General features: G+C 32.0%; 1 protein-coding gene and 1 pseudogene across 1 annotated transcript; both read right to left on the bottom strand.

Moving 5' to 3' along the window:
• Window positions 1-1,101: 1,101 nt before the first annotated feature.
• On the bottom strand, window positions 1,102-2,660 carry LOC107909834 (receptor-like protein EIX2; annotated as a pseudogene).
• A 10,539-nt stretch (window positions 2,661-13,199) lies between these two features.
• Window positions 13,200-14,279, bottom strand: LOC107907901 (receptor-like protein EIX2). The gene has a single exon (XM_016835205.1). It carries the CDS (start codon window positions 14,277-14,279, stop codon window positions 13,200-13,202), a length of 1,080 nt encoding a protein of 359 aa, XP_016690694.1.
• Between the last annotated feature and the right edge of the window lie 3,270 nt (window positions 14,280-17,549).

The following is a 17,549-nucleotide window of genomic DNA, read 5'->3' as shown; positions in this document are numbered from 1 at the left end:
ACTGACGCTGTTGATAATGGCAACTATGAACATCAGAAAGATTTATCTCAATGAAACATAACAGATATGGATGATATTTTTAATTCAATCAAAACTTTTTTAACATTTTAATATCTTACATAAACAATTTTATTAAAAACAAATCATGTAAAATATCATTGAACTGAATTCAAATACAATGCAGTGCAACACGAAAAATAATAATTAAAACACGACCTAAAATAGAAATAAAAATATCATACATATTCACATACATGTACATAAAAAAAATCATTTACATATTCAACATCCTATCAACTTTATTTTAATTCTTGATCATGCGTGTAATTGACATGTTTTTATTATTTATTTTAATTAATTGTAAACATGAATTTTATTTAATTTAGATCTTAATAGATCATTTTCTATGTAAGTATTATTATTCAATGTGTCGAGAAACGAATAAATATGCGGATTACACGAAGATTTAACATTAGAACTCGAGTTGACGGCACAACACAAAATTTTAAGATTATTTCTTTTTATTTAAGGATTTTATTAATTTATGTTATTATTATTATAACATCCATTCCTTTTTAGTTTTTATTTTTTATATTATATATATGAAAAATATTTGGTATATTATCAATAAAGTTTTTAGATTTTACAAATAGGATTAGAAGTTGACAAATATTCTATAAAGATATAATATAATATTAGAAAAACACATATCAAATTTTTAAGATTGATTGTGGAATAAAAAATACACTATTAATATACTAAATACTCACATTGTCGCACTGCTAGAAGAATGGGATAAATTATATTAGGATTATCCTAAAAATATAGTTTTTATACATTAATAAAATAGTGTCACGTTATTAAATTTTAAAGATAATAAAATATTATTATATATTCATCTATATTTAAAATCTTCTCCTTTAACTTTAAATAAATTACTTTTTAAATTATAAACAAACATTTTTCTTCTTTTTATAAATTTTAACCATTTTGTTTTTTTTTTCTCATAAGGTAATATTTTTTTTATTTTTTTGCAACCAATTCAAAAAATAATAATAATTTTTGTGCAATTTTTTTCATGTGATTGACACATAATTTTAGGGTGCAATTGTTGAAATTCATTAAATAATTAGGAAAGGACCATAAATAATATGGTGAGAAGGGTCTATAAAATAATTTGTATAATAATAATTTTGTGTCTTAAAATTTTGAGGATGTGGTGAAATTTTTTTGGTACCTGAAAACCTTAAATTTTAGGATGATCCTAATGTAAGTTATACCCATTTAATAATCTAGCTAAATATTTCAATAAAATTTAAAATAAAATAATGTAACTAAAATTGGGATTATATGATATGCACCCAACTTCATCAAGCTCACGAATACAACTAAAGAAACTGACATGTAAATAAAAGATAAAAAGCAAAGTGAAATGCGAAAAGCACACCTGAAATCAAGCTTCTCATCTCATCTTCTCCCTGCAACCAGCTATCATCACTGCAATGAACACATACACCCTATCTTTCATTTCATCAATAAATTTGAAATAGGCTCGTCTCCATGACTGTTTTATTACCAAACTCCCACAAACAACCCAAAATCCTATGGCGAATCCCATTCCCATGCTTATATAAAACCCAAACTTCTCCACTTCACCTTCTGAGTCTCCATTTTCATCTTCTCCATCTCCATTGGTCGGCGGTGAACAACTGCTTGATAATGGAGGACCGCAAAGCTCTGGGTTTCCTTCATATATACAAGGATCATTGAAAGTTTGGAACTGTTACCTGTTGGGATTTGGCCCCATAACTTGTTGAACGACAGATTCAAATAGTTCAAGAAAGTCATTGAGATCATGCTAGGAGGAATTGGGCCTGAAAGATTGTTGTGTGAGAGATCAAGACTCTCCAACCGTTGTAAGTTCCCAATGTTCTCCGGTATCTTCCCACTCAAATGGTTCCACGACAAATTCAGAGTGAACAATGCTGAGAGCTTTGTTATATGATCTGGTATCTCTCCTTTTAAATCATTGGCCGATAGATCTATGACATTGAGCAGTGGAATTATCTTTGTGTATTCAGTTTGTCTACCTTTTGAGACAATCTCCACATGCTCACGGAATTCTATATGCAGAGTTGAGGGTAGTTCATCGAAATAAGGACCCAGGTAAGTAAAAGTTTTCAAGTTGCCCAAGCATTTGGGGATGGTCCCTGATAACTTGTTTTGAGCAAGATCTATGATGTGAAGAGAAGGAAATTCACAGAGTTGTTCAGGAATGTTGCCTCTCAAGAAGTTGGCTCGTAATGCCAAGTAGGTTAAACTGAACAGATGAGCTGAAACTAAGTCTGGAATGGTGCCAGAAAATCGATTTTCTCCGAGATCAATGGAGAACAACCTAGAGCAGTTCTGCAAGACTGAAGAAAGCTCACCAGAGAGATTGTTACTGCTCAATTTCAAAAAGATAAGAGAAGGCAATGTTCAAAGAGAGCTGGAAACAACACCTGATAGATTGTTTTTTGACAGATCTAAGATCGCTAATTTTCTCAAGCACTGCAAGCTTCTGGGAATTGTTCCTGATAAACAATTACTTGAAAGATCGAGAAAGCTCAAGGTTTCCATTTCATTAATTGAAGCAGGGATGCTACCATTAAGAAAGTTGCTTTGAAAGATCCATGTCGAAACCAACTTTTATTTTGGAAAAAAATAAAAATTAGTTGTCGACTCTAAAAAAACAAAAATTGGGAGTCGCACTAATTTTTTATTGAGATATGATTGAATCACCTAAAAAAATAGCTTTGGCCTACTAGTTTTAGAAAAATGGATCTGGGAGTCGGTTACGTACGAGGAAGGATTTGCACACTCGTAACGCCCAAAATTGGTACCTAGTTAATCAAAAATATAAATGAAAACATAAATCAATAAGCAAATGAAGGAAATAAACAAAAAAATATAAAGAGAAAAAAAGGTACAAAATATATACATGAAATTATAAAGAATAAAAGACATACACATGGGTTTACATATAAAATTTTGGACTATAAAATTTATAACAAAATGTATATAATGCATTTATGAAAATAAAGAAAAATATAAAAATATACATATATATATTATAACATATGTGTTGAAAATATAAGTTTGTATTTAAGCAAATAAAAAACATAGACATGTGCGTATATATATATTCATTAGAAAAATATATAAATACATACATGTACATATATACAAAAGTAAAAAAAAATTGAAACTAAATATAAAAGTATATATATGTATATAAAAGTTAGGAAGTAAAATAAAAACAAAAACATATGTATAAAATATATATAAGCATACGTATACTATATATAAAACAATATATATTACATATAAACGATGCATGCGCATGAATAAAAAAATAAAAAAAATAAAAAATAATAATAATGATACAAGATTAATGATGCCACATAATAGTATTAATAATATTAAAATAATTAATTTAATAATAAAAAAACTAAAATAACAAATAGGGGATTAAATAGCATCAGTAATCAAAGACCAATGAATTTAAAACAAAGAGTATAAAATAAAAAATATATAAGGCCAAATAAAATGTAAAAAAATTTGAAAATAATGAATTTGAAAATGAATAATAAGGGAAAAAGAGATTTGAAATCAACAATATACAAATCAATAAATAAATTATACACAAATCAACAAAATAAGAACGTAAGAGAGAGAGAAATTTGAGTAAATATTCTTAATAATTATTATTACTCCCCACTTCCGTCCTTTGCAATGAAGGGAGAGATATCTATTTATAGTTGAGCCTCCCCAAATCCAACGGTACAGATTAATTACATCAACGGCTAATATTAAAAGGTATCTACAAATTAAATCTCTAAGATTACAAAATCATATCTTCTAAGATTGCATATCATATCTAAGATTGCATATCCTTGAAGATTATGTTTCCATATGCATCAAGCTTGTAGATAGACCTTCAACCTTTTCAAGTAATAGGCCATCCCGATCGGGCCAAATGATATAATTTTGGACTTTGTTTTATTATTTTGGGTTTATTATTTTTTTATGAGCCCGGGCTAAATTAGCCTATTACAACTGCCCATCTTTGCTCATTATCGTGTAACGAGAATGGAGCAAAGACTTTAGAAATGACCAACTTTGCCTGGCCGTGCTAGACTTTAGCGCTCTTCTTCTTCTTCAAATAGCCTCATTCCTTCCTATTGCATCTTCAGAGGTATAGGAACTGGTGCTTCAACCTACTCCACTACAATGCCAAGGAGATAGGATTTGCACGTTGTAGTTTTTCAAAATTTGCTATCTTTAATCTGCTCCACTGCAATTCCAGGGAGATAAGACTTATAGCTTCAACTTGATCTGCTGCAACTTTAAAGATGAATTTGATGCGATCTGCTCTACTGTAATTTCAGAGAGATTCTAATCCACTCCACTACAACTTTAGGGAGATGGGATTTGTTTATTTAGTTGCCCCACTGCAATTTCAGGGGATAAGACTTGATTTCTTGAGTCTGGTCCACTGCAACTTCAGGGAGATAAGACTCGCTTTCTTGGGTCTACTCCACTGCAACTTCAGGGAGATAAGACCCGATGCGATCTGCTCTCTGCAACTTCAGAGAGATAAGATCTGTGATTTTAATCCACTCCACTGCAACTTCAGGGAGATAAGATTATTGGCTTTAATTTGCTCCACTGCAACTTCAGGGAGATAAGATTCACCATCTTCAGTCTTCCTCACTACAACTTTAGGAGGATAAGGCTTGCTTACTTAGTCTACTCCACTGCAACTTCAGGGAGATAAGACTAGATGCGATCTGCTCTCTGCAACTTCAGAGAGATAAGATTTGTGATTTTAATTCGCTCCACTGCGACTTCAGGGAGATAGGATTATTGGCTTTAATCTGCTCCACTGCAACTTCAGGGAGATAAGACTCGCTTTCTTGGGTCTGCTCCACTACAACTTCAGGGAGATAAGACCCGATGTGATCTGCTCTCTGCAACTTCAGAGAGATAAGATATGTGATTTTAATCCACTCCACTGCAACTTTAGGGAGATATGATTATTGGCTTTAATTTGTTCCACTGTAACTTCAGGAAGATAAGATTCGCCATCTTCAACCTATTCCACTGCTGACCAGGGAGATAAGACTTACAATCTTCAACCTATTCCACTGTTGTCCAGGGAGATAGGGCTGGGGTCATCGATCTGCCTCGCTGTCGGTGTAGGAAGACAAGATCTGTTATTTTTAAACTGCTTTACTACAACCCAGAGAGGCAAGACTGGTGTCTTCGATCTGCTTCGCTGTCGGTGCAGGAAGGCAAGATCTGCTATTTTTAACCTACTCCGCTGCAACCCAGGGAGGCAAGGCTGGTGTCTTCGATCTGCTTCACTATCGGTGCAAGAAAGTAAGATCTGCTATTTTTAACCTGCTCCACTACAACCCAAGGAGGCAAGGTTGGTGTCTTCGATCTGCTTCGCTGTCGGTGTAGGAAGGCAATATCTGTTATTTTTAACTTGCTCCGCTACAACCCAGTGAGGCAAGGCTGGTGTCTTCGATATGCTTCGCTGTCGGTGCAGGAAGGCAATATCTGCAATTTTTAACCTGCTCCGCTACAACCTAGGGAGGCAGGGCTGGTGTCTTCGATCTGCTTCGCTGTCGGTGTAGGAAGGCAAGATCTACTATTTTTAACCTGCTCCACTGCAACTCAGGGAGGCAGGGCTAGTGTCCTCGATCTGCTTCGCTGCCAGTGCAGGAAGGCAAGATCTGCTATTTTTAACTTGCTCCGCTGCAACCCAGGGAGGCAAGGCTGGTGTCCTCGATCTGCTTCGCTGTCGGTGCAGGAAGGCAAGATCTGCTATTTTTAACCTGCTCTGCTACAACCCAGGGAGGCAAGGCTAGTGTCTTCGATCTGCTTCGCTGTCGGTGCAGGAATGCCAGATCTGTTATCTTCACTGATCTGCTCTTTAGGGAACATGACCTGTATAATGAATCTAAATATGCCTAATGATTAAGATGGCATAAAATGAATCAAATGCTCCTAACTAGACATGTGTGAATGGTGTTTGCACGAATGCATAATTTTTAAATTTTTTTTCCGAGAATGATCCCACTTAGGTTGTCATTGCTCGAAGTTTATTAAAGCTTTAACACTGATGTGCTACAACGCATTTTTGCTTGGCTGGTTTTTCTAAAAAAACATTTAGGCAGGTTGCTCCCCACTGTAAACCTCAAAGTTCAATCCATTGGGGCGCAAAATTTGTATCATTATCCTCCCACTGTAACCCAAAGGTAGGAATATATGGCTTTTTCTCGATCTTCTCCTATCACAATTCAAGGATATAGGATCTAAATCTCTCTGGTCCCTTACACCATTCCCAAGGTATCGTACCAAATGCTCATGCATAAATAAATGCTTTCTTCTCTGAAGAAATCTCTTCCTACTGTCTGGTGATCATTGCTTACTTGTTTATTTAAGCTTTATCATTTTGTTCAATCAATGTTTTTAACAACAAAATCCAAAGAGAAAGTCCTAATTTAGACTATTCCTTTTCAGATTTCCAACCTTTAAACATGGTGCGTTTTAAACAATAGTCCTGTTTCAGGTTCCTATATTATTTAGAAACTTCTAGAGTAATATGCCAAACTTCCCTTGTGAAATTTTTATTAGTCCATTAATCATTATTCCAATGCAACATGCTTGCAAAAAGGGTATAACAATGGATGAGAATACAATTGGTTCTGAGCATAGCTCGAAAGGAATAGATTATTAAAAAATAGTAAATAAGGATAACAAAGAAATTGATTGAGAATGTGTATCTTGGAAAAGAATGAAGTATTCCAAAAATAGCAAATTCAATATAAAAATTGGATGCCCTAGATATCACAACTTGAACTTCTCTATACAAACTTTTTGAGTTTGATATGTGTTTAGGAGATCTACAGTACTCTGTCGATGTCCCAAGATGTTGTCTACCCTTTCCTGTTGATTCAAGATCATCATATGCCCCAATCTGATCAAAATTTAAACTGCTCTGACCACCTCATGCCCCATTCTGATCAATATTTGAGCCGTCCTTTTCGGGTTTTCAACTCAAATCCCCTTTGGTCTCAAGGCGCCCTTTGCGGGATTTCACCTTGGCCTCTCCATTTTCTTTCTTCTTTTCTCTCTCTCTCTCTTTTTTTTACTTTTTTTTATATTTTGAAATATTTTTGATTGAATCTGAACTCATAGGATTAGGCATGTCCTTGTTATCCTTTTTGATCAAAATCGACGCTTTTCCAAATAAGGCATTCCACATAAGGTCCTTCCCAGCTTGGGATGAAGTTCTTTTTGTATGGAAACGATCTTCTTCAATACCAGGTCCCTCTCAAGGAATTCTCTAGGATGGACCTTTTTTTTTTTAACTTGCATCATTTGCTTTTGATGCATTTGAGCATGATGGACAACTTTGAACATTCCTCTTCAATCGGAATTGGATTCAAAAACTCAGAAAGAATTTTGTCTTCAATAGGCAAAACCGCGATGGGCCCAAGAGAAAGGCATTACCCCGGCAGAGTTTTTTTTGCGCCATATTTTTTTGGGCGATATGGCATTAATCGTGAACAGACTGCGAACTTTTGATATTATGCTGTTGTTCAAATTTAATACATTGTCAGATATGATCCTTTTGGCGTTCCATATTGACATATGATTTTTCACGAATTTGCTAACTGTCGACTTTGTGACATTGGCATATGAAGCAGCTTCCATTCAGTTAGTAAAGTAACTGACGATCACAAAGATTAATCAATGACTGTTAGACTCTTTTGGCGAGATCGACCAAATGACCTTTATGCCCCATATAAGGAGAAGTCATGTATCCCAATGATTCTTTGTAGGGTAAGATCCGTTTCTCGACTTGTTCTACCATCCTTAACAAGTTCAAAAATAGGCTACAATCTATGTCATCTTCAAAGTCATGAAATCTCTCTAAACACATACCTCGCTCAAAAGGAAATTCTAAGCCTGTAGCAGCGTCACTCATGTTATTGATATCTGGAGACCCAATATAAAATAATATACAAAAGAATGTATTTATGAATAACTATTTCTACAATATAATTATGAATGAAAGAATGATGTGGAAGAAAATCCAAAATAATGAAAGAATAATTATTTCAAAAAGAATGAAAAAATATTGGCTCAAAAATGAATGCAAAGATGTATTTTATTAGAATAATGACGTTCAGACATGAGCTTATTTCAAAAAGGAATTTCTATCATTTTTAGGCTAAAAACAACAAAAATGTTCTGAACATTACTCTAAATAAGCTCTAAAAATTACAGGGATTTCTTCCGCAGTTCAATTACTTAAAACACTCCCAGATTTATAAGGGCGGATATCTAACAAGGTCCCCCTTTCATTTGTGTCTCCTTATATGTCATTGATGTGAACACTTCCCAACATCTCCTCATATATTACATTCACCCCATTGTCAATCATGATTGGGTAGCGAATTTTCTGCATTAAATAAGCCATCCAACTTGACAATACCCATGTTGATGAATTTTTCAACTAGCTTTTTGAAGGTAATGCAATTCTCTATTGAGTGTCTCGTAATTCCCGCATGATAATCACATTGTGAACTTGCATCGTACCATTTGGGATACGGAGGCTATGGAGGCTTCACATGTAAAGGAGAAACAATATGCGCATTGAATAAGCTTTGATACAGCTCCTTGTACGACATTAGAATTGGCGTGAACTAGAGTTTTTCAGTACCTTGCTTCACACATGATTCTTGTCTTGATGAACCCTGCTAATTAGCAATCGATTTGCTATACGTATTCATGTTGTTCACCTCATTTTCTTTTTCTTTTGAGGCTTGCCTTCTATTATTTCCTCTAGCATCAATCTTTCCGCTCCTTATGGTGCTTTCAATCATTTCACCATTCATGATTATGTCAGAAAATCTTTTTGTGGCACTCCCTAACATATGTGTGATGAATGGAGCTTTCAATGTATTTATGAATAGCATTGTCATTTCCCTTTCTAGGAGCGGTGGCTGAACTTAGACGGCGACCTCCCTTCATCTCTGTGCGTATTGCCTAAAACTTTCACCGGGCTTCTTTTCCATGTTTTGTAGAGTGATTCTATCAAGTAGCATGTCAGTTACATAATTGTACTGCTTTATGAATGCCTGTGCTAAATCTCTCTATGAATTAATCTTGGTACGACTCAATTGATTGTACCACTTGGACGCTGCCCTTGTGAGGCTATCCTAGAAACAATGTATCAGCAACTGGTCATTACTAACATGCCTAGTCATCCGCCTACAAAATATAGTAATATGGGCTTTAGGACTACTAGTTCCATTATACTTCTCAAACTCAGGCATTTTGAATTTATAAGGGAGTACTAAATCCGGAACCAAGCTTAATTCTTTAGCATCAATCCCATAGTAGCTCTCAGTACTTTCCATTGCTCTAAATTTCCCTTCCAGCCATTTATACTTTTCTTCTAGTTGTTTTGGCAGTTCATCCTTCATTTTCTCTTTTTTAGCTATTTCGTCGAAGTCAGGGATAGCAGGATTAACAAGGTTGTCTCCAGGGTTAGAGTCTGATCCTGCTTGAAAATTCATTGGTGTTACAACACCGTCCTGAAACTGCTGGGGCTTGATGGTGATAGAAAATTTGTACGGATACACTTCAACATGCTGAAGGGTAAAGCCTGAGGGATAAACAGGTCCCTCACGGTCTCCTTCTTCAACATTAAGCACAGAGCTTTTTCCTTTATCAATTCTTCCAGTTACCAACTGAGTCAACTTAGCCATCATATTCCCTTGAGATTCTATCATTTTGTCCAACATATTTTGCTGAATCTTGTCAAGCTGCTCCTTCATTTGTTGCTGAAGCTGACCTTGTATTTCTTTTTGGAACTGTTCTAGCCTTTCCATCCTTTGGTCCATGTCTTTTGTTTTTGATCGAGTACCGTAGCGGTGTTTGGTAGGTAGGTTGGTTTCTAGGTTAACTGAGGAATAATTTTAATTGATTAGGCTCTTTTAGTGGACTTTAATGTGTATGATGTCATGTGATGTGAATGCATGTAATGAATGCATAAAGAGACGTTGATTCTGATTCAATTCGATTTAGAAAACTTTATTAGAAAACAAATCTCTTTACATAAAATAGATATTTATACGGCCTTGCCCTTATAGGCAGAAACATTCTATCCTCTTCTTCATTCGAGCGCTAAGAAAATCTCATAAACTCTTTAAAAAGGACGTCTCTTTTATCTCCTTTTTGCTCGACCCGGGTCGCAACTCGTTGCTTACTCATCATCATGATGCTTGTTGGCTTCTCTTTAAGAAAGTTCAGCGGCTCTCGAATAACCTTTGTCATCTTGAATCCTTGGGCAACGGAACCATAGTCATGTAGTCCTCCATTAAACTATCCTCCTTCTCTTATCATGTTTTCTTGGACCATATTCGGACAACCATATTGTCATCCACTTTATCAAGAAACTCATTTTCTTATGACAAGCTCTTTATTTAGCAACTGAACGTGAGTCAACACCTTTTTTTATAATGAAAATGCAATGCAATCGCAACCAAAAAGAAAACATGTTAGTACAAAGCTAAAGCAAGAATAAATAGAAAACCTATTCGAGTGACCACTAGGGGTTTGGCATAGCTCTACCCAGGGCAAGTTCCTAAGGTTCACTATATGTGGTTTGGTTTCTAAAGTAAGGTACCCGAACCAACAGACTCATCGATCTTCACCCATTATAGGCTCATATAGATCAAGTTCAGTTCAAGAGAACAGATTTTCCCTATGACTATACGGAGATGATAATCTCACGAAGGCATAGGTACCGATGTATTCCGAAAGCAATCCACTATCCTATACGGAGGTGAAAACCTCACGAAGGAATAGTTTCTCACTCCCACTTAAAAGATCAATTAAGCAAGAAAATAATGAATGCAAAAGGATCTCATGATTTAAAAAAAATATTTTCTCTACCATAAGACAAAAATTAATCAACTTTGTGGCTCGACTCTCTTATTTTTTAAAAAAGTCCCCAGCGGAGTCGCCAAGCTGTCGAAACCAACTTTTATTTTGGAAAAAAACAAAAATTAGTTGTCGACTTTAAAAAAACAAAAATTGGGAGTCGCCACCAATCTTTTATTGAGGTGTGATTGGATCACCTAAAAAAATAGCTTTGGCCTACGAGTTTTAGAAAAATGGATCCGGGAGTCGGTTACGTACGAGGAAGGATTAGCACCCTTGTAACGCCCAAAATTGGTACCTAGTTAATTAATTAGTGTCTTCATGTCAAAAATTTAAAAATATGATCCTTAATAAAAACTTAAAAAACGTTACTTATTAAGACTCTTATTATTTCGGAGAAAGAAAATGTCACACCCAATGCGTTAGGGCACGACATTCTAATTCCTCAAAAATGAATTAGTCCAAAATACTCGTGTAATAAAATTTAAAAGAATATTCATTTGTTTAAGATTTATAAAGAAATCGTGGCCCAATACGTTAGGGCACAATTTCTCAAAATCCTAAACTTGGAATATTTCCTTTGTTATTATTATTTTTTTTAAAAATCTTTGTCTCAAGAAATTAATACGTCACATCCAATACGTTAGGATACAACATATTAAATTCCCAGCAACAAGCTTTTCATTTTATTTTTTGATTAATGAGCAATTCTCGATTGTTAGATTTAACGAAGAAAATTGAAACCAAATACATTATGGCTCAATTTCCTTGAAAATCCTAAATACGAGTATTATCTCAATTTTGAAAATTTTAAAATCGAGTTCAAAAATGATGTAATGCTACATTAAGTGTAAAAATACAATAATAAATACAACAATGGCATAGAAATAAACGAAATTAATGTACATAAAAAAAATGACATGTAAAGTATCAAATGAACAAAATATAAATGAAAACATAAATCAATAAGCAAATGAAGGAAATAAACAAAAAATATAAAGAGAAAAAAAGGTACAAAATATATACATGAAATTATAAAGAATAAAAGACATACACATGGGTTTACATATAAAATTTTGGACTATAGAATTTATAACAAAATGTATATAATGCATTTATGAAAATAAAGAAAAATATAAAAATATACATATATATATTATAACATATGTGTTGAAAATATAAGTTTGTATTTAAGCAAATAAAAAACATAGACATGTGCGTATATATATAAATATTCATTAGAAAAATATATAAATACATACATGTACATATATACAAAAGTAAAACAAATTGAAACTAAATATAAAAGTATATATATGTATATAAAAGTTAGGGAGTAAAATAAAAATAAAAACATATGTATAAAATATATATATAAGCATACGTATACTATATATAAAACAATATATATTACATATAAACGATGCGTGCGCATGAATAAAAAATAAAAAAATAATAATAAATAATAATGATACAAGATTAATGATGCCACATAATAGTATTAATAATATTAAAATAATTAATTTAATAAAAAAAACTAAAATAACAAATAGAGGATTAAATAACATCAGTAATCAAAGACCAATGAATTTAAAACAAAGAGTATAAAATAAAAAAAATATAAGGCCAAATAAAATGTAAACAAATTTTAAAATAATGAATTTGAAAATGAATAATAAGGGAAAAAGAGATTTGAAATCAACAATATACAAATCAATAAATAAATTATACACAAATCAACAAAATAAGAACGCAAGAGAGAGAGAAATTTGAGTAAATACTCTTAAGAATTATTATTACTCCTCACTTCCGTCCTTTACAATGAAGGGAGAGGCATCTATTTATAGTTGAGTCTCCCCAAATCTAACGGTACAGATTAATTACATCAACGGCTAAGATTAAAAGGTATCTACAAATTAAATCTCTAAGATTACAAAATCATATCTTCTAAGATTGCATTTTATATCTAAGATTACATATCATATCTAAAATTGCATATCCTTGAAGATTATGTTTCCATATACATCAAGCTTGTAGATAGACTTTCAACTTTTTCAAGTAATAGGCCATCCCGATCGGGCCAAATAATATAATTTTAGACTTTATTTTATTATTTTGGGTTTATTATTTTTTATGAGCCTGGGCTAAATTGACCTTTTACAATCCAAATCTCTCACTTTGGACATCCTTTAGCCTATGTTTGAGGGAATTGGTCCAGAGAAAAGATTGTTCCTCAAAGAAAGATGTCTAACGTTTGGCCATAAAGGGATTGAACCTTCCAAGCGATTAAATCCTAAATCTACCCATGCTCCAGTAATATTATCAAATTCAAAGCTAACTGAACCGGGAAGTTTTCCCCTGAACTGCTTATCCGCAAGATCCACCCACCAAAGTCTAGAAGTTAGGTTCCAAAACCAAACAGGTATGATGTCTGAAATCCCAGCACCAGACAGTATGATTTCAAAAGCATCGACTTGAGTTCTGAGCCATGTTGGAAACCTAGGACCTAATTGGCAATTACTGATAGCGATTTCATATAGACTGAAAGAAGGAACCCAATCTGGATTCAAGTTGAAGACCACGGATTTGCCTATGGATGACAAAGCAAAAATGGATAATCTCGAGAGGTTCCGAAAATGGTTCTCGGTGATGGTCCCTTCCCATGTGTTTCCATAAAGATTAAGAGTGGCTATCCTCGTCAGTTGTCCAATACTTTCTACAACTGCCCCGTTCATGAAATTGAAAGATAGGTCCAACATAACCAAATTGGACAAGTTTCCTATAGACCTTGGAAGTGAACCCGAGAATGAGTTTTGGGCAAGTCGAAGAATGCTTAAATACTTGAGATTTCCCAAGGAATCAGGCAACTTTCCTTGGAGATTATTGGAACTCAAATCTAAATAATCTAAGGTATTATTGCCGCAACCACCCAAAGCATCTATGAAACCCTTTATTTTACCATTAATCGCATTTAATGATAGATCCAAGGTACGAAGATTACACAAGCTTCCCCTTGAAACCTCGGGTAGGGAACCTTTAATTTCAGATCTCTGGAGGTTAACACGTTGAAGAGTAGTTATATTAAATAACCAACAAGGTATGGCAGTGTTGAAATTATTGTAAGAAAGATCAAGCACTGAAAGTGAAGTAAAGTTTATTGTCAAAGACTCCGCGAAATCCTGTAGTTCACACCACGACAAGTCCAACGTCGTCAGGGAAGGAAGCATGTTAACAGCCTCAACCCAATTATTTGCCTTACTCAGATTCATGAAACTAAGGTCAAGATATTTGCTTTACTCTAGTCATTTTATTAAAAAAATGCTTATGGTGTGATTTGAACTCATACCAATTACATTAGTAAAATCTTAAATTTACTACTCAAGTTTTATTTTAAAATTTTAATTTAAGGGTGAAAAAACCTTTAGTAGAAAATCAAAAAATCAATTGAGCCATTATGAAAAAAGTGCACCCAATTAATCAATTGTCCCCTTCTGTTAACAAAAACTGTTATTTTACCGTTTTGACTGTGAACCATGCTAGCGTAGCTGACGAAAGCCACCAAAAATTGTCATATGGTAGTATATTGACGTGGCACACTGGCATCAGCAAAAAATATTTTTTAAATTAAAAAGTACATATAAAAGGACTCTGGACAAATTTTTGTCTAAATCCATTTTGGATTTGTTAAAAACTAAAAAAGTTAATAATTATAAAAATATATATTAATAATTATGAAAAAAATCTAATATATAAACTTTAAGCGTGTAGAAAAACACCAAAGAATTATTATTTATTTTAGTGTATATATTAGTTATAAAATTATATAATTATAAAATTGAATTAAATTAAGAATTGCATATTTGAAATTTTTATATACTTTTTAGAAAATTTTTAATAATTAATATTATATTTTTATATAATTTTTGGAGTTTTTTAATTTTGCGCTAGTCCAAAATAAACCTGGACTAATGGTTGTCCATATTCAAATGAATCTGGAGTCATTTGTCCAGATTCACTCTATATATATTTTAATTATTTTAAAAAAATTAAAATATTTTTTGCTAATGTCAGCATGTCATGTCAGCATACTATTATGTGACAGCTTTTGGTGGCTTTCTTCAACCACGTCAGCATGGTTAATGGACAAACCGGTCAACTAATTATTTTCGTTAACAAAAGGGGGTGAGATGATTCTTTTTAGGTAAATGAGGGCTCAATTGAGTGCATTTTTTTCATAAGGACTCAATTGGGCCTAATTTTTTTATACATTTTAATTTTAATATGTTCACTTCAATACCTCCATCAATTGTATATTTATACTTACTATATATAAAGGGATTGACTGAGTTGGTGTTTACAAGTCAACTTGACACTAATTCAATCATGAATTTATTAAAATACCCTTATCTTAAAGGATAACTAATATTATTATAGAGGTATTTTCATTTGAACAAATGGTTGTCTAGATTTAAATAAATCTGGAGCAATTTGTTTATATTCACTCTATATGCACATTTTAAATTTTCTTTAATTATTTCTATTTTTTTTGTTGACATCAGCATGCCACATCATCATATTGCCACGTGGTAGCTTTTGGTGGATTCAATCAGCCACGTCAGCATGGTTAACGGTCAAACTGGTCAACTAACGATTTCTGTTAACGAAATGGACAAATTGTTTTTTTTTTGTCAATGAGGGCTCAATTGGACCTAATTTTTTATATATTTTTTTAATTTTACTATACTCACTTCATTACCTCCATCAATTGTATATTTATACTTACTATATATACCAACTCGATTTTGAAATTACTAAAATACCCTTACTTTAAAGGATAATTAATATTATTATAAAGTCATTTTCATCTTTTCATATTTGTATTTAATCTTAAAATAAAACAACCAAAAAATATTATTTGAAAATCAAACACAAGACTAACAAATCCATATAAAAAAAAATTTGCCACGACACAAATAATCGTTTATTAAAATATTTTTATGAATATATTTTTTAATATAAAGTATTTTTCGTTCACCCACATAATGGGTGTGATAAAATCTAATATTAATAATATTTTTGATTGAATTGATGTCACAAGTTAAATGGTTCCTTCGTTGAAATTGTAAAATTAAAGATTTAATATTCATAATATCGTTGATTCATATCTCTTCATGTGTCATTTTTTTGTTAATGTACTTTGTAAAAAAAAGTTTTTGTTATTTCGTAACTGGGTTGGAACCTGGTTGATGGACCACACCAATTACATGATGAACTTTATTATAGTAGAGAATAGATATAAATGTTGGGAGTAATTCACCAAATGTCCTCAATCTACCACACAGATTTCAAATTAGTCCTTAAGAGTGTGTTTAGATTAAACTTTTTAAAAATTTTGAGATTTTTAAAATGCCATTTTAAAATTCCATCAATATAAAATGCTAACATTTGTAATTATTTTGTTTGGATAAATAATTTATTTAGGAAAATTTATGTTACTAGAATTTTACAAATTCAAAAATAATTATAAAAGAAGAATAGTTATATTAAAATAAATAAAATAATATAAAAAATATTTAACACCAATATCATTTTAGTAAAAAATTATAAATAATTTTAATAAAATAAAAATTATCAAATATATATTAGAATTAAATAAAAATGATTTCTAAATTAAGTTTTTATCTTATAGTGGAACCATTTGTATTAAATCAAATAAAAATATGAGGAATTTTTGAAAAACTACCTCTTTAGGTGGAATTTGAAAAAAGAATTTGAAATCCCCTCTTTAATTTACTCACAAGTCTAAAATTCTTCAATATATTTATCTAAATAAGTAAATTTATTTTTAGAAATTTGAAAATTGATACAAATCAAATCGCTCCTACAAATCCCTCACCCAAACATATTCTAAGCTTTAAAATATTGATTCTTCGTAGTATTAGTATTGTATCAATCAAGTTCTTTTGTCCATATAATAATCAATTTAAACATTAAATGCTTATTCAAATTTGACATAAAATATATTTAAACTAGTGTGTCAAAAAGACGCGATTTAATATGAAATAGTATATAAATATTAACTTGGTAAAAATAAAATTTAATAATTACAAAATCTAAATATAAATGGTATTTAAATAAAAATTAAACTTAACTAATAATAATATCTATTAATCGATACTGGGTGGAAGACATACCTATGCAGGTATTGCATGTTGTTGAATCTGAAAGAAATGACAATAACTCATTGTAACTCGCTTCTATGGATTTCTTTTTCTTGGTAGGGATGGGTAAAACTCGATTTAATTTGAAAAAAATAAAAAAAATATATATTAAATTTTGAGTTAATCGAATTGAGTTATTTGAGTCAACTAGAATAAGTAATTCAAGTTTCAAATTCGAGTCGAGTTGAATTTTACAATTCGAATAACTTGAATAATTCGAACAACAGATTGGTGTAAATACCCCTTTGATCCCTGCCAATTTTAAAAATGAGAAAACTGGTCTATCTCTCAACAAAAATTTAAAAAAAATTCAAAATA

This window comes from Gossypium hirsutum, chromosome D02 (assembly GCF_007990345.1).
Source record: "Gossypium hirsutum isolate 1008001.06 chromosome D02, Gossypium_hirsutum_v2.1, whole genome shotgun sequence".
Taxonomy (NCBI): domain Eukaryota; kingdom Viridiplantae; phylum Streptophyta; class Magnoliopsida; order Malvales; family Malvaceae; genus Gossypium; species Gossypium hirsutum.
This window is presented reverse-complemented; position numbering and strand designations above follow the sequence as displayed.